Here is a 25,299-nt window from a genome sequence, read left to right on the forward strand (position 1 = left end):
AGAAAGAAAGAAAACGGACGCAGATCTGATGAAGAACCAAAGAAAAGAGGGGAAAACAGTGCGTTTGTCTCTGACCCTGCACCAAACCCCATAGAGAAAACCAGCGTTTTTTAGCTCACGCGGACACAGGAGCTGCTGGTGCTGCCGCTGCCTCGTGTGGTCACTTTGTGTCACTGAGGTTAATCCGAACAAAGGATTGTTTAAATGCTGAAGTCACAAAATAAGACGTTTGAACACACTCGCGGAGTTAGCAGTGGATCAGCAGCGGATCAACAACTGCTGTGTCTGTGTGATGTAAAAATCGATGGTTTTCTCATTGGGCTTTGGTGCGTGAAACAAACCGTTTACAAACCTGCTGAAAAAGACCGTACGTAGCTTTAGCGTTAGCCACAGTTCAGTAATCACTGACTGTGTTACTAAATGCGAGTAAAAAGAAAGGATCCGGCGACCGGTCATGCTAGTAAGACAGCGCTAATTAGCCGCGGTTGCTCCCCAAAGGCATAATTCGTGTAAACAGAAGGCTAACCGGAGTGTGCTAAAGGTGTCGTACCCGTTTACAAACCTGCTGAAAAAACGCTGTACGTAGCACTAGCGTTAGCCACAGGTGAGTAATCACTCACTGTGTTACTAAATGCGAGTAGAAAGAAAGGATCCGGCGACCGGTCATGCTAGTAAGACAGCGCTAATTAGCCGCGGTTGCTCCCCAAAGGCATAAGTCGTGTAAACAGAAGGCTAACCGGAGTGTGCTAAAGGCGTCGTACCCGTTTACAAACCTGCTGAAAAAGGCCGTACGTAGCTCTAGCGTTAGCCACAGGTGAGTAATCACTCACTGTGTTCCCAAATACCCGTAAAAAAGGAAGGATCCGGCGACCAGTCGTGCTAGTAAGACAGCGCTAATTAGCCGCGGTTGCTCCCCAAAGGCATAATTCGTGTAAACAGAAGGCTAACCCGAGTGTGCTAAAGGTGTCCTACCCGTTTACAAACCTGCTGAAAAAGGCCGTACGTAGCACTAGCATTAGCCACAGGTCAGTAATCACTGACTGTGTTACTAAATACCCGTAAAAAAGGAAGGATCCGGCGACCAGTCATGCTAGTAAGACAGCGCTAATTAGCCGCGGTTGCTCCCCAAAGGCATCATTTGTGTAAACAGAAGGCTAACTGGAGTGTGCTAAAGGTGTCGTACCCGTTTACAAACCTGTTGAAAAACGCTGTACGTAGCTCTAGCGTTTGCCACAGGTGAGTAATCACTCACTGTGTTCCCAAATACCCGTAAAAAAGGAAGGATCCGGCGACCGGTCGTGCTAGTAAGACAGCGCTAATTAGCCGCGGTTGCTAACCGGAGCGTGCTAAAGGTGTCGTACCCGCGCAGAGCTGAGCGTGGTGTTGGTCATGAAGCTGGCCGAAGACGAGGTCAGCGTGTCGGGGTAGGACACCATGGACAGGGAGTCCGGCTGCATCATGGCTCCGCCTCCGGCTTTGCCCTGACGAGCCTTCAGCGCCTGGATCTCGCGCCGCAGAACCATCCCGTCGAAACACTCCAGGTCCTGAGCGGTGACCAGGCCTCGGACCTCCGACAGCAGAGAGAACTGAGTACGGAGAAGAGACAAAATTACGTCTATGACATCTGAACTACACGTCCTCTGCTTTAGCTCAACCTTTACAACAAGAAACTGAAGTGTTTAAACCCTTCAGCAAGAAAACTTGCTCTGAAGACGTCGCAGACTTGAGCTGATGCTGAACTTTCCCTTTAAACCGTTATTTACATCCCAGCTGTGTTAAAGCACATGTATGCAGTGGAACTTTAAGTAGATTTTGGAACTTTAAGTAGATTTTAAGAAGATTTTGGAACTTTGAGTAGATTTTAAGAAGATTTTGGAACTTTGAGTAGATTTTAAGTAGATTTAGGAAATTTAAGTAGATTTAGGAATTTTAAGTAGATTTTGGAACTTTAAGTAGATTTTGGAATTTTAAGAAGATTTTAAGTAGATTTTGCAACTTTAAGTAGATTTTTGAATTTTAAGTAGATTTTGGAACTTTAAGTAGATTTTAAGTAGATTTTGGAAATTAAAGTAGATTTTGGAATTTTAAGTATATTTTGAGTAGATTTTGGAACTTAAGGTAGATTTTAAGTAGATTTTGGAATTTTAAAGATTTTAAGTAGATTTTGGAACTTTAAGTAGATTTTAAGTAGATTTTGGAAATTTAAGTCATTTTTGGAACTTTAAGTAGATTTTTGAATTTTAAGTAGATTTTGGAACTTTAAGTAGATTTTAAGTAGATTTTGGAAATTAAAGTAGATTTTGGAATTTTAAGTATATTTTGAGTAGATTTTGGAACTTAAGGTAGATTTTAAGTAGATTTTGGAATTTTAAAGATTTTAAGTAGATTTTGGAACTTTAAGTAGATTTTAAGTAGATTTTGGAAATTTAAGTCATTTTTGGAACTTTAAGTAGATTTCGGAACTAAAAGTACATTTTAGAATTTTAAGTAGATTTTGGAATTTCAAGTAGATTTTTCGAATTTTAAGTAGATTTTAAGTAGACTTTGAAATTTAATTAGATTTTGGAATTTCAAGTAGATTTTTTTCGAATTTTAAGTAGACTTTGAAATTTAATTAGATTTTGGAATTTAAAGTAGATTTTGGAATTTTAAGTAGATTTTGGAATTTTAAGTAGATTTTGGAACTATAAGTAGAATTGACAATCTAATTCCATAAATGACTGAAGTCAATTTTAAATCCTCAGGATTAAACTCTCCTCTTTCCGCGTTGCTGCAGTGGTTTTTTAACAGATTATCTTCAGGATTAAAGCTGCTGCGTCACCGTCTTTTTCTTCTTATTGTATCTCAGTGATGGACAGAAAACCCTTCGCTGATTTTCTCTGTGTGGTTTGGTGCAGAGAATTAAACGCTTTACAAACTTCAGTTTCCTGCTGAAAAATGTTGTTTAATAGCAAGAAAACTTGCTCTTAAGACACTTGAGCTGATGCTGAACTTTCCCTTTAAAGCGTTATTTACATCCCAGCTGATGTTAAAGCACACGTATGCAGCGCAGTGACTCTGAACCTAAATAACTACGTAGATTTGTGCGATAAGACGTGAGAATTGACAATAAGGGAGTTTTACGATGTTTCTCAATTGAACGTCTTCACGTTTTATGAAGCTCATCAGACTTTTTTTTTCTCTCTCTTTCTCCGTGAAGAACAATTAAACACTCTTTCTTCATAACTGTGAGCGCGGCTGTTGTGTTTATGAGCTCAGATAAATCCTCGGCTCTATTTCACGGTGCATTCAAAGACCAAAGTTGGATTTACTCGTTCGTGCTGTAAACGCCGGGTGAATTAACTCTAAACTGCTGCTTTTCCATTTTCCATTTTCCATTTTCACTCTGCTCTTTATAGGTTTATAGTTCTACACAGAGTTCTGAATCATTACAATCAGTTCATTAAAAAACATTCTCAGGTTGTGATTCGACTCACGATCGTCAGCTTTCAGCAGATCCGTCTCTAAATCCACAGACTGTTCTGTTAAAGACGTTTGCTTTAGTAAATGTTAGAGATTAACGTCATGTTTTTAAAGGACTTTTAACTTTTAATCTGCAGTTCAACATCGTTCACTTTGATTCTTGTGTCGGACGCAGCTCTTCAGTGAAGACACTCTGACAATCACTGGGATTTGGATCTATGAGCAGAATTTAAGTAGATTTTTAGAACTTTAAGTAGATTTTGGAACTTTAAGTTGATTTTGGGAATTTTAAGTAGATTTTGAACTTTAAATAGATTTTGGAATTTTAAATAGATTTTGGGAACTTTAAGTAGATTTTGGATCTTCAAGTAGATTTTAAGTAGATTTTGGAATTTTAAGTAGATTTTGGAACTTTAAGTAGATTTTAAGTAGATTATGGAACTTTAAGTTGATTTTGGAACTTTAAGTTGATTTTGGGAATTTTAAGTAGATTTTGAACTTTAAATAGATTTTGGAATTTTAAATAGAGTTTGGGAACTTTAAGTAGATTTTGGAATTTTAAGTAGATTTTGGAATTTTAAGTAGATTTTGGATCTTTAAGTAGATTTTAAGTAGATTTTGGAATTGTAAGTAGATTTTGGAACTTTAAGTAGATTTTAAGTAGATTATGGAACTTTAAGTAGATTTCGGAACTATACGTAGATTTGAAGTAGATTTTTGAATTTTAAGTAGATTTTAAGTAGATTTTGGAATTTTAAGTAGATTTTGGAATTTTAAGTAGATTTTAAGCAGATTATGGAACTTTGAGTAGATTTAGGAACTATAAGTAGATTTTAAGAAGATTTTTGAATTTTAAGTCGATTTCACGTAGATTTTGAACTTTAAGTAGATTTCGGAACTATAAGTAGATTTTAAATACAAGTTGGAACTGTAAGTAGAATTTGGAATTAAAAAGTGTTATTTGAAAATATTGACAATCTAATCCCATAAATGACTGAAGTCAATTTAAATCCTCAGGATTAAACTCTCCTCTTTCCTCGCTGCTGCAGTCGTTTTGTTTTTTTTTACAGATTATCTGCAGGATTAAAGCTGCTGCGTCTCACAGGGACAAGGACACCGTCTTTTTCTCCTTATTGTAAAGCGACTCTAACAGCAGCTGGAGGTGGATGATGAAAAAAAGCCCGACTCACTTTGGCGTGAGTGTTGAGCAGCTCAAACAGAGCCATGACCAGCTGCTCCGCCCCGATGTGTCCGTCCCTGTATTCCTCCACGTAGTAGCCCATGGTCTGTCGCTCGGCCTCCGTCAGCAGGTGGCGCGCTTTCTCCTCCAGCATGGCCCGACACTGATTCACCAGGCTGGACAGAGTCACCTGAGAGCCGGCCACGCCTTTGTAGAAGCCCGGCTGATTGACAGACGGACAGAAAACACAAAGACACAGGACATTTAAAAAAATTAAAAAAAAGATTTAAAAACAATCGAGTTTCTTATTCGTCATATTTTTTTTCGGAGATGATGGAGAGAGGTCAAAGACAGGAGCGGAGCACGCACCGAAACTGGATTGGATTGGGTTTTCTTTTATGGAACGGACAAATGAAGACAAAATGAGGAGAAAAGAGAAGGAATATTGGCAGAAAGATGGAAGAAATAGGGAGTGTGAGGCTAATGAAGAACACCTGCACCAAACCCCATAGAGAAAAACAGCAATTTTAGCTCACATGGACACAGCAGCTGCTGGTAAAACTGTGTAAATGAAGTGTAAAACTAGGTGTAGATGAGGTGTAAAACGAGGTGTAAATGAGATGTAAAACTAGGTATAAACGAGGTGTAAATGAGGTGTAAAACTAGGTATAAACGAGGTGTAAATTAGGTGTAAAACTAGGTGTAAATGAGGTGTAAAACTAGGTATAAACGAGGTGTAAAACTAGGTATAAATGAGGTGTAAAACTAGGTGTAAACGAGGTGTAAAACTAGGTGTAAAACTAGGTGTAAAACTAGGTGTAAATGAGGTGTAAAACTAGGTGTAAATGAGGTGTAAAACTAGGTATAAATGAGGTGTAAAACTAGGTGTAAACGACGTGTAAAATGACATGTAAAACTAGGTGTAAAACTAGGTGTAAACGAGGTGTAAAACGAGGTGTAAATGAGGTGTAAAACTAGGTATAAATGAGGTGTAAAACTAGGTATAAATGAGGTGTAAAACTAGGTGTAAACGCCGTGTAAAATGACGTGTAAAACTAGGTGTAAAACTAGGTGTAAACGAGGTGTAAAACGAGGTGTAAATGAGGTGTAAAACTAGGTATAAATGAGGTGTAAAACTAGGTATAAATGAGGTGTAAAACTAGGTGTAAACGCCGTGTAAAATTACGTGTAAAACTAGGTGTGCTGCTGGTCGACTGCTGCCTCGTGTGGTCACTTTGTGTCACTTCAGTAAATCCAAACAAAAGTTTTTTGAAATGCAGAATTCACACAATAACTCATATGAACTCAGTTACAGAGGCAGCAGTGGATCAACAGCTCCCGTGTGCCGTGGTGTTAGAATAACCTAAAATCAGTGATTTTCTCTATGGGGTTTGTTGCAGCAAATCACAAAGTGGCACAAAACTCCAGTTTCTGGTCACAAAAAGGTTGTCAAACATGTTTTTTACTGAGCGTTCACGTCTCAAAGCGGACTCCTGGTGCCACAGCACTTCAAATATAAAACCAGCCAACCCTGAAATATCGCTTTTCAAAAGGGTAAAATTGGGAGTTACCATGGATACGAAAAAAAAGTGCTTTTGTTCCTCGTTCGTGTGGGCAATAAGACAGCCATGTAAACTCTGACTGATATAATAACACACACACACACACACACACACACACACAGGAGAGGATGGAGCTTAATTTAGCCGTGAGGGGAATTGACCAAAGTGAGAGGTGGTTCATCAGCGAAGGAGGGAGGAGGTAAGAGTGGATCAGAGGAGGCGAAGGAAACGAGGGAGGAGGACAGAGACGCAGCCAGGTCGTTAACTCTGTGTCCTTTCAGCCCAAATGTGTAAATCATTATCTCCATTCCATTAACGCTCTGTGCTGCAGAGACGCTGCCCCCTGGTGTTCAACGCAATAAAAAGGGGAGTGGATTTTGTCCACTTTAATTTTTTCAACATACACAAGGGAAATGTACTTAAAAATATATATGTGACCACAGCGGACCAAAAAGTGACAAACACGAAAACAGTATAAACAAAGTGTAAATTAGGCATAACAAGATGTAAACTGGTTAAACGAGGTTTACAACATATAACAACGGCATACAAAAGGTTTAAAAGAGGTATAAACTATGCATACATTAGGTATTAACTAGATATGTGTCATAAACAAGGTGTAAATGAGGTGTAAATGAGGTGCAATGGGGTATACGCTATGTTTGTGATGTATAAATGAGGTATTAGGTTTAAATGAGGTGTAAACAATGTATAAACGAGGTATGAGACCAATAGAAAAGGTATAAACGAGATGTGACATAAACAAGGTGTAAATGTGGTGTAAATGAGTTGTAAAAGAGGTGTAAACAGGTACAGATGAGATACAAATGCGGTATGGTGACATATGACGCGGTATAAACAAGGTACAAACGGGGTATAAATGAGGTGTAAATTAAGTGTAAACTAGGTTTAAATCAGGTATAAACGAGGTATGCAACATAAAAAGGTATAAACCAGATGTAAACAAGATGAGGTATAAACGGGATGCAAATGAGGCGTAAAACTAGGTTTAAATGAGGTGTAAACAATGTATAAACGAGGTATGAGACAAAAAAAAGGTTTAAATGAAGTATAAATGTGATATAAAGTAGTTGTAAAAGAGGTGTAAACAGGTACAGATGAGGTACAAATGCGGTATGGCGACATATGACATGGTATAATCAAGGTACAAACGGGGTATAAATGAGGTGTAAACAAGATGTAAATGAGGTGTAAACGAGATGCAAATGAGGCTAAAAACTAGGTGTAAACAGTGTATAAACGAGGTATGAGACATAAAAAGGTATAAACCAGGTGTAAAGTTGTAAATGAGGTACAAACAAAGCGCAAATGAGGCGAAAAACTAGGTGTAAACAATGTATAAACGAGGTATGAGACAAAAAAAGGTACAAACGAGATGTAAATGAGGTGTAAACTAGGTATGCAACAAACCAGGTATAAACGAGGTGTAAACCAGGTGCAAATGAGGTGTAAAACTAGGTGTGAATGAGGTGTAAAACTGTGTAAATGAGGTGTAAAATCAGGTGTAGATGAGGTGTAAAACTAGGTGTAGGTGAGGTGTAAAACTAGGTGTAAATGAGATGTAAAACTAGGTGTAAATGAGATGGAAAACTAGGTGTAAATGAGGTGTAAAACCAGGTGTAAATGAGGTGTAAAACTAGGTGTAGATGAGATGTAAAACTAGGTGTAAATGAGGTTTAAAACTAGGTGTAAATGAGATGTAAAACTAGGTGTAAATGAGATGTAAAACTAGGTGTAAATGAGGTGTAAAACCAGGTGTAAATGAGGTGTAAAACTAGGTGTAGATGAGATGTAAAACTAGGTGTAAATGAGGTTTAAAACTAGGTGTAAATGAGGTGTAAAACCAGGTGTAAATGAGGTTAAAAACTAGATGTAAATGAGGTTTAAAACTAGGTGTAAATGAGATGTAAAACTAGGTGTAAATGAGGTGTAAAACCAGGTGTAAATGAGGTGTAAAACTAGGTGTAAATGAGGTTTAAAACTAGGTGTAAATGAGGTGTAAAACCAGGTGTAAATGAGGTTTAAAACTAGATGTAAATGAGGTGTAAAACTAGGTGTAAATGAGATGTAAAACTAGGTGTAAATGAGGTGTAAAACCAGGTGTAAATGAGGTGTAAAACTAGGTGTAGATGAGATGTAAAACTAGGTGTAAATGAGGTTTAAAACTAGGTGTAAATGAGGTTTAAAACTAGGTGTAAATGAGGTTTAAAACTAGGTGCAAATGAGGTGTAAACAACGTATAAGCGAGGTATGAGCGAGGTATAAATAAGGTTCACCAGCTCAGCTGAACAGAAAGTGTTTTTGCACCTTTTTTATTTTTATATCTATTTTTCTTCTCTGTCAATCAAACAAACTCCACTGTGACACTTGAGGAGAAACTGGTGAGCTGTCAATAACACTTCCACGCTCCATATCTGCTCTCAGCCTCCTCCTCCTCCTCCTCTTTCTTTTTCTTTTCTTCTGTTATCTGCTCACGAGCATGTGCTGTTTTTCTTTTTTTTTTTGCTTTAATTAACTCCTTTATTATCAAAGTCACCACTTCAAAGCCTTCAAAGCCACAGCTGCAGGATGTGAGTCTGTCGGCTTTAACTCTTCACCTCAGAGCTCGATGTCGTCGCCTTCACCTCATCCTTAACTCTCATTGTCACACTGGTGTGTGTGTGTCTCTGTGTGTGTGTGTGTGTGTTACCAGCAGATAGAGTTGTCATTTCACGGTTTGTGTAAAGTCAAATTGAGATGAGGAGGAAACAGATAACGAGCGTTTTTCCCCCCGATTCGTCCAGTTTTGATTTTTCCAGCTAACTCAACTTAAAGTTCCGCAGATTTAATTCTGCTCGACTGTTTTAACGCTCGTTTTGTTCCTCACTTTCAGTGCAGACGCGTGAGAGAGAGACGACAAAGAAGAAGAAGAATCCAGGAAGATTAAGGAACAAGGATGGAGGATAAAAGACGGAGGATGAAGGAGAACTTTGAAATGAGATTAAGAGACTGAGTTGAGATGTGAGGAGAAGTTTGGTCTGTGTTGAAGAAGAACTTTCTACAGAACTTCTGTTAATAAACTGCACAAAAGTCATTAATCTACATCATCATTTCAAATTGTATTATGGTATAAAATCTATAAAAAAAAACTGTCCTGTTTGAAACTAGAACTTTAGGTTCAGACAGGGCAGTTTTATTTTTATTTTTTTAATAGATTTTATACCGTAATACAATTAGAAATTATGATATAAATGTAAAGAATATGGGAAAGGGTTTTTCAGAAGCAAATGGTTCCAGGTAGAACCTCAGTCCTTGTAAAAGGACCCTTTTGGAACCCTTATTTCTATAAGTTTCTATAGGTTTTCTATATAATAAGAGTGTAGAGTTCTAGAGCTCCTAGAGATCCAGAGTTCCTAGAGTTATATAGTTTCTAGAGTTACTAGAGTTCCAAGAGTTATAGAGTTTCTAGAGTTAGAGTTTCTAGTGTTACTAGAGTTTCTAGAGTTGCTAGAGTTACTAGAGTTAGAGTTTCTAGTGTTACTAGAGTTTCTAGAGTTATAGAGTTTCTAGTGTTACTAGAGTTCCTAGAGTTATACAGTTTCTAGAGTTTCTAGAGTTACTAGAGTTCCAAGAGTTGCTAGAGTTATAGAGTTTCTAGTGTTACTAGAGTTTCTAGTTATTAGAGTTGCTAGAGTTATAGAGTTTCTAGTGTTACTAGAGTTCCTAGAATTCTAGAGTTATAGCGTTATAGCGTTTCTAAAGTTCCTCGAGATCCAGAAGCAAATGGTTCCAAATGGAACCTCAGCCCTTATAGAAGGACACTTTTGGAACCCATATTTCTATGAGCGTATCTATAACATTTTAAAGGTTTTAAAAGTGTTTTTCTGTCTTAATGTCGTACGGAACAGAGTCTTGAGATCCATCCAAAAAAAAGGTGCAGATTAGATGAATCTGCCATTCTAAATTGACTGTAGAGTGAATGATTGACAGGTGGCCTGTCTTCATCCATCTTCATCTTTTTATCGTAGATGTTCGCGTTGACATTCTGTCCGAATCAAAAATCATCCGTTTCAACCCGTTCACGTCGGCCGAGATCGTCTCCAGACCTCCGTGTGATCCTCACGTGGGAGATAGAGCGGTGGAAATATGCTCGTATTACAGTTTTATAGCGTCGGGAGTAAATTATTCATATTCTTTTGAGACCCGTCGCAGCTCCGGCGACGGTTTTACAGATCTGTGTGTGTGTGTGTGTGTGTGTGTGTGTGTGTGTGTGTGTCCCAGAGCGAGCGGAGCCACCAACTGTTAAAGTGTCCAAGGTGAAACTGTGCGGCGACCCGTCCTGAATCTTAATCGCCCGCTCGGCGCTCTCTAACCATGAGAATCTCCTCTAGGAGTCTCAAGGACGACGGCTGTCGCTCACCGTCACGTCAGAACATCGGAGGACGGATCGACGCTCGACGGCAGCGGAAAACACGCCGACGAGACGCCACGTTGCATGGAAATGACGTCGGGTTTGTCGGAGCGCGTCCATCTCCGAGGTCGTTCTGTGGCGTTCAGAGTTTATCAAGAAGCTAAAAAAAGATAAGCTGCGCGGCTACAGTAGCTACTTGTTTTGTTTTTTTTTTTTAAAAAAAACAATAACAGCAGTCGATAGAGGGCGAGTCAGATAACGGCCCGGATCAGAAACTGGCAGCGCCCGCCGCGGGGCTTTATCTCTGCTCACGGCTCCACTCCGGTTAACAAAGCAAAATAAAAACAAGCGGGAATAAACGTGAAGTGGCATTTTTCTTGATTTTACGCCTCCATTAACCTCCGTGTGGAGGGTTCACGCTCGTGATGTTCCCCCGTCAATAAAGAAACAGCAAATATTTGCACAAAATGTGTTGTTCTTGTGGTTTTTTTTTTTTGCTCGGGCTTTGACTTCCTGCCCAAATCGTTGCTATCGGGTTTCCGTCCAGGCGCCAAAAGACGAGCAGCGGCCCCTTCAGAGACGCCGCCAATTTATAGACGATTTCTTTGTGTGCTTTCTTGTTAAAGTGAACTTTCCCCCTCGTTGTCTCACGTCCCTGCACTTAAGCTGTGTTTGCCGTGTCGGACTGTGTGGACTCAGGGAAAAAAATGTCTGGATCTAATCCCAAGTGAAACAAAAGCAGGAAAAAAGGTCCGGATCGGGGTCACACGAAGTGGTAGTGGTGGACACTATGCTGTGTCCCCATGGGTTCACTCAGAACTTTCACTGGGGAAACTTGCCAGAAAAAGGCCCAGAGCAACTTCTGCAGCTTAAAAAGAAAGAAGCAGCGTAAAAAAAACACCAAAGACGAAGAAGAACCTCCTGGAGATCTTTCAACCGATGATGGTCAACCTCAAAGACATCTACGCTACCGTTCAAAAGTTTGGGCTCACGTAGAAATGTCTTTATTTTTGAAGGAAAATCACTTTTTTCCCCATGTATATAACATTAAATGAGTCATAAATACACTCTATACATTGTTAATGTGGTAAACGACTATTCTAGCTGCAAACGTCTGGTTTCTAATGGAATATGTACATAGGTGTATAGAGGCCCATTTACAGTGTTCTAATGGTACATTGTGTTTGCTAATGGCGTTAGAAGGCTATTGGACGATTAGAAAACGCTTGTGCAATGATGCTAGCACAGCTGAAAACAGTAAAGTTTGAAGGGCAAAGTTATAAATAGGAATAAAAATGTATTCATTCTAATTTGTCAACGTCTTGACTATATTTTCTAACTCTTTTGATGAATAAAAGGTATAGGTGACCCCAAACGTTTGAAAGGTAGTGTAAATATTTGTGATATCACTGACTTCCGGGTTAAGGCAACAGAATCAACATCTATGAATTGATCATAATTTATCGTTTTAAAGAAATTACACGGTGAAGTTCTGTGTCTGAACTAGTTATTTTTAGAGCAACAGAAGCAGGTTGACGGAAAACAGAATCGGGCCGAGGATGGAACCTTGTGGAACCCCACAGGATAAAAAATCACATCTGGAGAAGGTGAAGTAAGTAAAGTCAGTGCCGCCAACGACAACAAAATATTTTTAAAGCCCAGATATGGCCCACGTCCCTCACTTTCATCACTTTAATTTGGCCTAAACATTCATGGAATGAAAGATTTGGCCGGGCTGGACTGTTGTGGTCAAAAGTGGTGCTACACGGTTGGTGTAGCGGTTAGCGCTCTTTAGCTTTTGGCAGCAAGAAGGTTCCGACTTCACTTCAGTGCCAGTAAGTTTTCCGCTGGCGCTGGTCGGGGAAAACGAGGAGGCAGCAATGCAACGGTTTACGGACGCCAGGCGCCGTAAAGCAGCCGATATCGTCGCCTCCTCGTTTGGAACACTCGTTACATTAAAAGTTACTGTTACGAGACAAACCTGCGCTCCATTAGCTTCAGAAGCTAAAGAGTCTCGGGATAAAAATAGCCATAAAAAGTAAGTAAGTGGTGAAGCCGTCGAGTCAGATCCCATCACTTGTTTGATGATGAGCGTCAGCCTCCGTCTCGTTCTGGGCTCGAAACACAGAAGTGAAACTGAGCGACTTCTTATCGCAGCATAGGGCGGATAATCCTATCTCACAAAACCTCTCTTTGCTTTATCTATTTGTGTGTGTGTGTGTGTGTAGGACAAGTGGGTTTTTTGTGGACTTTGTCAGGTGGAACAATGATTACTGTAATTACTATGAGCTGAGATTCATCTGCTTATTTTTGTCATTCTAGAAGGAGTCGCCGCAGCAGATGATCCGTCTGTATTCGATTTGACAGATTCTTTAAACCCTTTCCGATGCAGCACTTTAGTGAGTGTCCAGTTGGGCAATGGAGATTGGGCACCTTGGGAATATCAACCAAGTTATCTGCTTAATTCGGGTATCTGTTTAGGTGTTTCAGACATGTCCTTCTGAAAAGAAAACCCAGACATGCTGGAGGGATGGCCTGGGAACACCTTGGAATCCACCCCCAGAGGAGCTGGTAGAAGTGGCTGAGGAGAGAGCAGGTTGAGGTTCTTTGCTAAGGCTGCTGCCCCGACAACCCAGACCCGGATTAAAGCGCAAGACAACAAAACAGGAATGAACATCTTCTGCATCTGAACTAGTTTTCTTTACAGCAACAGAAGCAGGTTGATGGGAAACAGAATCGGGCCTAGGATAGAGCCCTGTGGAACTCCACAGGATAAAAATCACACCGAGAGAAGGTGAAGTAAGTTAACAACAAAAGATTTTTATAGCCCAGATCTGGCCCACGTTCTTCACTTTCATCCTTTTCATTTGGATGACACACCAAATGGAATGAATTGACCCATATTTGCCAAAAAAGGCCCAAATTTGTTTAAGGATATTCGCGCCACGTTTGAACGCTAGTAGTGCCACATCATTTCCACAAGTGACCATGGCGATGAACTAAGATGTTGTGGGCGGTTGGTGTAGTGGTGAGCACTCTTAAGCTTTTGCAGCAAGAAGACCCGGGACCATGACCCGGGTCTGAACGAGGGTCTTTTGCCATGGAGTTCGCATGTTCTCCACGAGTGTGCGTGGGATTTATCCGGCTTCTCTCGCAGTCCAAAAACATTGGATTTGCTGGGATTGGCACAGCATCCTCCCACAAAGATGGACGGATGATTGGTAGATGGACGATTGGTGGGTGGATGGATGATTAGTGGATAGATGGATGATTGGTGGATGATGGGTGGATGGACGATTGGTGGATAGATGGATGATTGGTGAATGGATGATTGGTGGATAGATGGATGATTGGTGGATGGATGATTGGTGGATGATGGGTGGATGGATGATTGGTGGATGGATGATGGGTGGATGGATGATTGGTGGATGGATGATTGGTGGATAGATGATTGGTGGATGGATGATGGGTGGATGGATGATTGGTGGATGGATGGTGGGTGGATGGATGATTGGTGGATGGATTATTGGTGGATAGATGATTGGTGGATGGATGATGGGTGGATGGATGATTGGTGGATGGATGGTGGGTGGATGGATGATGGGTGGATGGATGATTGGTGGATGCATAATTGATGGATGGATGATTGGTGGGTGGATGATTAGTGGATGGATGATTGGTGGATGGATGATTGGTGGATGGTTGGATGGATGATCAAGTGTCAAAAGCAGCACTAGAGGCTAACTTGCTCAACCCTTGAAGAAAAGCCATAGTGCCAACAACACATCTGTGATTCTCTTGATCAACACATGAAGAACTTTACTAAAGTCACGTACGCTGTTTGGACTCAAACTCGTCCTCCATGTTGCTCTCACGCTCGCCGACCTGATAAAACTCTTAAAAAAATCTGTTCCTCTCCAGTTTAAGTTCACTAACTTCATCAAATCCACAAAACATGCTGACTAAAGCACACACTGTACCAGGCGACAGGACGGTGGAAGGCAACTCCATGAGCCCGCTGGAGGATACAGTAGTGTTCAGTTACCATGGAGACCAGCGGAAAAAAACCTCTCAGCTTTAGTCGAGCGGCAGAGAAACAAACGGAGCTTGAGATCCAGTGGGGTCAGAACATCACGGGTTCTGGACTCTACAAAATGATCTACGAATAATAGAATAAAAAAAAAAAAAAAAAGATTTATCTGCAGTGCCGCGCTCCAGGAAATAATCCGATGTTTCGACGTCTCGTCTCGCTCCAAACTTGTGGCCTCAACCTTAATGCAGCGAGAATCCAACACAACAAATCATTAGAGCTGCTGTTTTGCTTTGTTGCTCAAGCTCAACAACGATGAGCTCTGAATGAATCATAAGTCCTGGACGTCCGCGGGCAGGACGCCAAAAAAACCGCCTTTGCTGCTGCTGCTGCTGCTGCTGCTGCTGATGCTGCTGATGCTGCTGCTGCTGATGCTGCTGCTGCTGCTCAGAGAGAACTACGCTTGGCAGCTTCGCACGCCATCGTCTCCCAAAGTTAAAAGCTTTACATCGATGATAAATGCGGGAAACGTTCAGGGGTTCAGCTCCGAGCTTGTAATTCTAACCACCTGCTGTTCTCGTTTTTATCTCTAAACGCCTTCAGGTTTCAGCCAGAACATTTCAAGCTTCTCCAGTTTTTTTTTTTTTGAAAAACACTTTTGAAAATTTACGTTGTGTTTTTTTTACCCCCTCCTCCTCGTTGTCATTGGAGATGTTTACCACCGACTGCCCCGGGGGGGGAAAACGACTCCAGGCGGCGGTAAACAACTTGCGTTTGGCGCGCGCAAAAGCAATATTTACGCTCGTTCGCAGGCTGTGATACACTTTGTTGTCTCGGAAACGACGTTTGTTTTTTAGTAGCGTGCGACGACGCGGAGGTCAGAGGGAATTTAACGATCGGGAATTTAACGATCGGGAATCGGCGCGTGAGCTATACGTAAATTAATTAGCTTAGCGCTGGGATTTGGCCTTTGTGCTGGACAGAGGACGTATGTGTGTGTGTGCGTGTGTGTGTGTGTAAGCAGAAATTACGAGACAAACACAAAGCCGTTTGCTTGTTTTAAAGAGCAGAGTGGCCGGCAAATCACTCTGTGAAGGATTCATGTATGTGCCGACGACGTGATTTAGCCGCCGTGTGAGGTTTGCGGTGTGAAACAGAGGAGCTGTGAATGATCGCCTCCTCTTCAGCCCTGCTGCTACACATCTTTCTAACTTAACGCCTCTCGCTCTCTCTTTTATTGTGTCTCTCTCACACACACACACACACACACACACACACACACACACACGCACACACACACATTCTTGTACTTGCTGCATACTGAGGACCAGGTAAAAGAGCTGACAAAGTGAGGACCATCATTTCCACTTTATAAATCAACACAATTACAAATATCTACTTCATGAATGACATCTACTAAAATTTGAAAAAAAAATTTGACCCAAAATTTGACAAAAACGTCATACTATACTGTCATCCAAAATTTGAAAAAAAATTTGACCCAAAATTCTTGGTCCAAAATTTAAAAAAAAATTTTACCCAAAATTTTTGGGTCAAAAATTTGAAAAAAAAAAATTGGACCCAAAATGTTTGGTCCAGAATTTGAAAAAAAAAAAGAAAAAAAAAATTGGACCCAAAATGTTTGGTCCAAAATTTAGCAAAAAAAGTCATACTATATACTATGTCGCCCAAAATTTGAATTTTTTTTTTTTTGACAAACAGAGTATAGCATGTTATAGCAACCTAAGGAAGGGATTTCAATGAAAACAAAGTGAGGACCGACCAAAATGTCCTCACTCCGTAAAAATGTCCTCACTTTGTTGGTTAAAAACCCTCACTGATCCTCAGTATGGCGCAAGTACAAGAACACGCACACACACGCACACGCACACACACACACACACACACACGCACACACAGCAGACAAATCCAGCGGTGTGTACTTCTATTCTGAGCTTGTACACTTTGAGGTTTAATTTACAACATCCAGTACAACTCTTTATTTTTTATTTTTTTTTTACAGTTTCCTTGCTGTCGCACAAGAAAACAGGGGCGTATAAATGTCCTTTCATAAAACGCATTCCGCGTCATCGTCGAATGCGAGTTATGGAGTTTGAGTCAAGATTCTGCCCCTAAAACCGGGAGTAAATTTCACCGTTTTACCGTCTGTTTACTGTATTTTTAGTATCAGCTCAACTCGTACTGTGTTCACACTGAATGTGATTTGTCGCGTCGCTCCGCACCGATCGCATCTTACAAACAGAAGTAACGGGCACTCTCTGTCGTGGAAACGTCTGCAGATAAGAAACCGTCGTCTTGTCGTCTCCAGACCTACGTTTTTAGGGCGAACCAGAGTTCGGTTGCGCGTTCGCACCTGGACTCTCTGAGTAAACTAACTCGGGTTAGATTAAGAAGGAGCTGGTGTGAATGCAGCCTAAATGGCCTTTTGCGATTGGAATTACACGTTTTGTAAACCGCTCACTCTCCCACACCAAAGTCCACTGAGGAAAACATTGGTGCAGACAGTCTTTCTAGGGTAAGGTAGAAAAAAAATATCTTTAAGATGTTCATAGTCTTAAATTGGTGTGGATTTTGTTAGATTGTTTACGAACCCTAAGCCCAACCCCTAACCCAATAAAGTCAAGTCTAAGTTACTAACCCCGACCCAATAAAGTCAAGTCTAAGTTACTAACCCTAAGCTTATAAAGTCAAGTCTACATATAACCCTAACTCAATAAAGTCAAGTCTACATATAACCCTAACTCAATAAAGTCAAGTCTACGTATAACCCTTACCCCAACCTTAGCCCAATAAAGTCAAGTCTACGTATAACCATAACCCTAACCTTAGCCCAATAAAGTCAAATCTACGTTTAACCATAACCCTAACCCCAACCCAATAGTCAAGTCTAAGTTACTAACCCTAACCTTATAAAGTCAAGTCTACATATAACCCTAACTCAAAGTCAAGTCTACATATAACCCTAACTCAATAAAGTCAAGTCTACATATAACCCTAACTCAATAAAGTCAAGTCTACATATAACCCTAACTCAATAAAGTCAAGTCTACATATAACCCTAACTCAATAAAGTCAAGTCTACATATAACCCTAGCCCAATAAAGTCAAGTCTACGTTTAACCATAACCCCAACCCTAGCCCAATAAAGTCAAGCCTAAGCTACTAACCCTTACCCAATAAAGTCAAGTATACGTATAACACTAACCCTTTAAAGTCAAGTGTACGTATAACCCCGACTCCAACACTAACCCAATAAAGTCAAGTCTGAGTTACTAACCCTAACCCAATAAAGTCAAGTCTGAGTTACTAACCCTAACCCTATAAAGTCAAGTGTATGTATAACCCCAACTCCAACCCTAACCCAATAAAGTAAAGTCTAAGTTACTAACCCTTACCCTATAAAGTCAAGTGTATGTATAACCCCAACTCCAACCCTAACACAATAAAGTCAAGTCTAAGTTACTAACCCTAGCCCAATAAAGTCAAGCCTAAGCTACTAACCCTAACCCTATAAAGTCAAGTGTATGTATAACCCCAACTCCAACCCTAACCCAATAAAGTCAAGTCTAAGTTACTAACCCTAACCCAATAAAGTCAAGTCTAAGTTACTAACCCTAACCCAATAAAGTCAAGTCTGAGTTACTAACCCTAACCCAATAAAGTCAAGTCTAAGTTACTAACCCTAACCCAATAAAGTCAAGTCTGAGTTACTAACCCTAACCCAATAGAGTCAAGTCTAAGTTACTAACCCTAACCCAATAAAGTCAAGTCTGAGTTACTAACCCTAACCCAATAGAGTCAAGTCTAACCCTAACCCGAACACTAACCCAATAAAGTCTAAGTCTATTGTTTGCCCAGTGGACGCCATGTTTTAGCTGCAGGTTCAAACAGTGCACGGACAGTGATTTATCCTGCAAACGTCACCTCGATTCTTTACAAGCTCGGGCCACAGCTCAACTGTTGCCACGTGTCCCCGCTCACAGTTCATCACAAAGAGCTGGACTTGCATTATTTATCGCCGCGCGCTAGATAAGAGACTGGAATGTGTGTGTGTGTGTGTGTGTGTGGGGGGGGGGGGGGGGCAAGTGTCCAGTAAATCCCTGGAGAGGCTGAAGTGGTCATAAATTGTCCAGGCTGAATCGTGGAGGCTGTTGCAGGGCAGAGCTGTGCTTCCACACACACACAGGAAATACACAGCAGATCATATTATTATTCATTTGGACGCAGTTTGGACGCGACTAGCACATGCAACGCTGTACTTTAATGACATAAAGAGCGGAAAAATGGAGGCACCTTCCAAAGATAGTTTGTCTTTGACGGACGGTGACTTTCACGGCTGAGTTACGGCAGTTGCTGAAGTCAGCGTTGTGTCCGCCTCTGTGTTCTTTTGTCTGATAAATAAACAAAATCTTCGCCGGCGGCGTCAGGTGGAAAAACTGCTTTGACAGAACTCCGCAGATCACACGGGAAACCAGACTGATATTTTTTTGGATTGTATGTTATTGATGTGTGGTCGTGTTGTATACATTACACATGTTTCTGTATCTTTACATTAAAGGTTTAAATTACATTTTTTTTGGTTTGTTTGTTTTTTCACTGCATTTTGCGCAAAGCGTGTCAACTTTTCTTGACAGAAGTGAAAACGGCTTTGTCTGCTGTGTTTTGCCCTCAAGTCCTGACCCACTTTGACTAAACGAGTGCAGCAACCGTTAAGAAAATGTAAGATGTGCCTGTTTTTGGAGAATTCTTGGCTTGAACGGTCACTGTTACCATTACACAACAAAACTTTACATTTTCTACACGGAACATAAATTCAGATATGGACAAAATGACGTGATGATAATAAAAATCACTAATTATTTTATATCCGTCTCATTTCTACCAATTATGTGATAAACAGACAAACAAAGGACTATTTGTAGCTAATATTGTGTTTCAATTTGTCACAGAAAGTCTCGAGTCAGACACCGGTTAGCTAATGATAGCATTATAGCGAGGTTTGCTAATTAGCAAGCTAATCTAGTCCCTTTGACAACAAAGTGATGTGATATTTCATACAAATTGTGTGGTATTTTACACATAAAAACACCCTAACCATAATTGTTAACCAAACTGGTTAATGTTAGCATTAAAGCAAGGTTTGCTAACTAGCAAGCTAATCTAGTCCTTGATAATCAAATGATGTGGTATTTCATACGCATCGGTTTTTTTAAAATTCATTAAAAAAACGTGGTATTTCACACATAAAAACAACCTAACGCTAATTGGTTGGCTAACGTTAGCATTATAGCAAGATTTGCTACCTAGCAAGCTTTTCTAGTCCCTTTAGCGATAAAATAATTTTATAGTTGGATAAAATATAACCAACTATATTTTGTTGGTTTCATGTTAGCATTATAGCAAGGTTTGCTAACTAGCAAGCTAATCTAGTCCAGAACTTTTTTCTGAAACATCCGACTCACAACAGAGAAATTAGGACCAATAAAGTTTAACATCACTGGGCTAGATTTAGGGTAGCGTCAGACACGAGAAACAGAATATCTGGTTTGCGTTGGGCTATGTTAGCGCTGGGCTACGTTAGCCCTCTCTGCGAACTGCGAATGTTTTAACAAAATTACGTGGTTTCTTGCTAATATTTGTTGATTTGATTAAAGTGCAGTTATTACCATTAACACCATTTTATTTCACGCCAGTCAGACTGTTTCCGTCACAGATGTCTCCCCCTGGTGTTCAACAGGTGAAGTGCACTTGATATCGTTACCGAAACTTAAGCCGAAGTTCGAAAAAACTCTGATAAATGACTCATCTTTATCAGACTGGAACACTGACATAACACATTTCTATCAACACTGATAGAAATGGAACGCGGCCAAAAACCTGTGAATTTCATTGATGCCGGCTGTTTTTTTTCCCTCTCTCTCTGAGTTGTTTAAGCTCCAGATTAGACAGAAGTATCCGACATCATCCATCTTAAGTCTCTGTGTGTGAAAAGGGCACCTTTGACAAAAAAAGGGCAGCAATCATAGACACCAGCTCGCACAACAACGCTTATGCTAAGCTACGACGATAAATGAATCTCTAATCCTCTCTGGTGCTCGGTGAGGAGAGAACATGATTCCCTTTTGGTCTGAAAATACCTCCCACCTTCATCTGTATTCACTCTTTTACATCACACATGACACGGCAGCCCCCAGTCACACTACGACTGTCAACGTGAGTATCAGTAATGAAGCTCTTCCTTCCTCTTCCTCCTCCTCCTCCTCCTCCTCCTCCTCCTCCCTGACCTCCTCCTCCTCCTCTCCTGCTTTTCCAAAGTCACTGTCAAAGTCAGCCGTGACGACAACGAAGGTAAACATTGTGATGACAGTTGGAGCCTGGATGAGCCGCCGGGTTGTGTTTGGAAACGCTGCAGGAACTCAAGTCAAAAACCTTCTCTGGGTTATTTGTCTCCATGAGACACACTGATATGTGTCCACTGTGTGGACGTGTGTCCACTGTGTGGACAAAACGTATGTGGACACAACTGTTGAGCTCTGGACTGGAGGCCACTTTATCTCCAGTGAAGGACAATCTTATCGGACGCTTCAGCTCACTGAGACAATGTTGGACCACGTGAAACTTCTGAAACTGTGGCAACAGTTTTGAGGAAGACTCTTTTACGGTGGCCTGGAAGTGCAATGAAGTGTTATTAAAGAAATGTGGAAAAATACTTTTACAAGGTGAAAGCGAAGCGAGATGCAAAACCAGGAATGGATGATTGATGGATGGATGGATGATTGCTGGATGATAGGTGGATGGATGATGAATGGATGATTGTTAGATGGTTGGATGATTGCTGGATGATAGCTGGATCATAATGTGGTTGGATGATGGGTGGACGATTGGTGAATGGATCGATGGATGATGATTGGCAGATAGATGATGGGTGGATGCATGATTGGTGGATGGTTGGATGGATGATGAGTTGATGATTGGTGGATAGATGATGAATGGATGATTGTTAGATGGTTGGATGGATGATTGGTGGATGGATGAATTAATGGATGATTGGTGGATGGATGGATGGATGAATGAATGGATGATTGGTGGATGGATGAATTAATGGATGATTGGTGGGTGGATGGATGAATGAATGATGATTGGTGGGTGGATGGATGAATGAATGGATGAATGAATGGATGACTGTTGGATGGTTGATTGGTGGATGGATGGATGAATGAATGGATGATTGGTAGATGGATGAATGAATGGATGATTGGTGGATGGATGAATGAATGGATGATTGGTAGATGGATGAATTCATGGATTATTGGTGGATGGATGAATTAATGGATGATTGGTGGATGGATGGATGAATGAATGGATGATTGGTGGATGGATGAATGAATGGATGATTGGTGGATGGATGGATGAATGAATGGATGATTGGTGGGTGGATGGATGAATGAATGGATGATTGGTGGATGGATGGATGAATGGATGATTGGTGGGTGGATGGACGATGAATGGATGATTGTTGGATGGTTGGATGGATGATGATGATGAATGGACATTTTTACTACATCCTATACGACTTATCACTCTTCAGATATTGTTATGATTATAATGATTATAATGATTATATGATGATGAAATCATGATTAAATCCCATGTTAAAACACAGCCTCTCACCTTTCCTGCTGCAGAAGCTCCTTGTTCTTCTGTGAAGCTGCAGAGACACAGAGGAAAACACAGAAATGTAAAATAAAGCATAATATTCTCTCTGATTTGAGCACTAAAACACAAGCAGACTGCGTTTACAGCTCATTAATATAATGATTCTTTATTACATGACCTGTGTTTGACCTGTGACATCATCATCTTTTTTTAAACGTAATCCTCTGTAATCTGAGGCTCATAAACGCAGCGTGGCACACGCTCACAGATTAATTCTGTTCAGGATCTTTGGTTTTGTCTTTTCATGACCAGCAGAAACTAAAGTGCTGGCATTTTTACAAGGAAAAGGTGACATTTCTTCTTCTTCTTCTTCTTCTTCCAGAAGAGAGAGAGAGAGGTTTTAATCAAATGAAAGTGTGGACATTGAGATGCAGGACACGCTTTTTCACTCTAAACAGACACAGAGACTGTTTTCAAATAATGTGTGTCAGCTCCACACTTTATGTGACTTTTAGCCACGGAACAAAAAACTAATGAGGTCTCAACAGACGAGGAAAAAACACGACTGAAACTTCTGCTGCTGATGCAACTGCTGCTAATGCTGCTGCTAATGCTGCTGCTGATGCTGCTGATGCTGCCTTCAGGGAGCAGAGGAATAATGAAGAAAAAACAGTGAAATGGTGAGTTTCAAAAGGTGAAAACTCTGTGTGATTCAATTAGACAGAAAAACTCTGGAAAAGTCTCCATATATACACATATGTGTGTGTGTGTATATATATACACACACACACACACATGTATGAATATATGTGTATATATATATACATATATGCATGTATATATGCATGGATATATATACTGTATATAAACGTGTATACACATATACATACATGTGTGTATATAGACTGTATATACACACACGTATGCATATACACATATATACATACATATATATTTACACATATATACATACATATATGTACATATATACACACAGTATATGTGTATATATACATACACACAGTATATGTGTATATATACATACACATATATATTTACCCATATATACACACATACATGTACATATATACACATACATGTGTGTATACATACTCACATATACATACATACGTACATATATACACATATACATACATGTGTGTGTGCATATATGCATATATGTGTATATACGTATATACATATATCCACACATATATACATACATGTATATTTACACATATATACATACATATATGTACATATATACACATAGTATATGTGTATATATACATACACATATATATTTACCCATATATACATACATATATGTACATATATACACATACATATGTACATATATACACATATACATACATATGTGTGTGGGCATATATGCATATATGTGTATATACATATATATATACACACATATATACATACATATATATAGCGAAAGACATTTCTTTGGCCGAGTCATGATGTTAAGAATGAAAGTAACTGAGATAGAAGATAAAATAATGACACCATGCAAATATGTATGGATCGTGGACACGAGGCTCACTCTCATAAATGCTGATCCTTTGGCCACCGAGACGGAGTCTGAGTGGAAAAAAAATCACCATCAATCAAAAAGTGACGCAGAGAAGAGAAGAGTTTTAATTTACTCGACAACTTTCTGAAGAAACGTTGGAGTTTTTAAAAACTCTCCTTTGACAGAAATCTTCTATAAAAAGGTCCACAATGACTTTACTGACGTTCACGAGAAGATCTCCACTCACTGTGGTTTCAAAAAATCTGCCGAGTCATCTTTAGAGGACGTGCGTAGAGCATTTCTGCAGAATTCTGGTCATTATCGGCCTGAAGTCTGTTTTTCCGCTCCGTTGGCTCTGGAGTCTGAGACTCGACTCCAGTGCCAGGTTTCATTATCGCAGCCTCGGCTCACACACAACAGGAAACTCTCTCTCTCTGTTAGAGGAAATGCTGCACTCGTATATAATCATAATAATAATAACGTTGCATAGTGAATGTGACGTTTCTTACCATAGTTTCTTTGTAAACCACGTTAGAAACGGTCGTGATCGTTTTTTTTCGGACGTTTCCCATTCATGTGTATGTGGACATTTTTCGCATTTTTTTGCTATTTTTCCAAAAAAGAAATGCAAAACAGTAACAATAGATGCTAATGTTACATTTCTTTGTAAAATTGGTAAAAAACCAAAAACTCCTGCAGTTTCATTGGATCAAAACAGATTAAAACTAAGTACTAAGTCAGGGGTGCCGTCAACAAATTAGCTTGTAGCTAACATTAAATCGTACGTTTTTTCACAATAAAACAACCTCGGTGGTGAAAAACTGACTATTCCACCCTGCTGTTGGGGTCCAAAGTGGGCTGGGTTGTGATCAGTTTTTTCGTACGTTTCCCATTTATGTGTATGTGGAAATTTTTCGCATTTTTTTTCGATTTTTCCTCAAAAATGTGGGTTACGCACCAAAAAAGAAACGCGGAACAGTAACAATAGATGCTAATGTTACATTTCTTTGTAAAATTGGTAAAGAAATAAAACCTCCTGCAGTTTCATTGGATCAAAACGGATCAAAACTAAGTACTAAGTCAGGGGTGCCGTCAACAGATTAGCTTGTAGCTAACGTTAAACTGTACGTTTTATCACAATAAAACAACCTCGGTAGTGAAAAACGGACTATTCCATCCTGCTCTTGGGGTCCAAAGTGGGCTGGGTTGTGAACCTGTTTTTTCGTACGTTTCCCATTCATGCGTATGTGGAAATTTTTCGCAGTTTTTTTTTTTGCGATTTTTGTCTCACCATGGTTACTCGAAACGCTTAGAAAAGTCATAGCACACGATTCCCGATCAAACCGCACGTTTTGATATAGGATGTGTGGGGTTTTATCTCCAGAGAAGAAATGCGAACAATAACAAAAGCAGTAGATGCTAATGCTACATTTCTCTGTAAAATTG

At 40.0% G+C, this 25,299-nt stretch overlaps 1 protein-coding gene across 1 annotated transcript in view; it reads right to left on the bottom strand.

Moving 5' to 3' along the window:
• whrna (whirlin a) overlaps positions 1–25,299 on the bottom strand; it is a gene marked incomplete at both ends in the record, with an annotated part of 113,170 nt that overhangs the window by 23,687 nt on the left and 64,184 nt on the right. Inside the window, 3 exons of the mRNA XM_083903228.1 lie at positions 1,362–1,586; positions 4,653–4,865; positions 22,338–22,374. Coding sequence (XP_083759354.1) covers positions 1,362–1,586; positions 4,653–4,865; positions 22,338–22,374 — 475 coding nt within the window. The remainder of the gene's footprint in view (positions 1–1,361; positions 1,587–4,652; positions 4,866–22,337; positions 22,375–25,299) is intronic.

This window comes from Microchirus variegatus (genome assembly GCF_963457635.1).
Source record: "Microchirus variegatus genome assembly, chromosome: 1".
NCBI lineage: Eukaryota > Metazoa > Chordata > Actinopteri > Pleuronectiformes > Soleidae > Microchirus > Microchirus variegatus.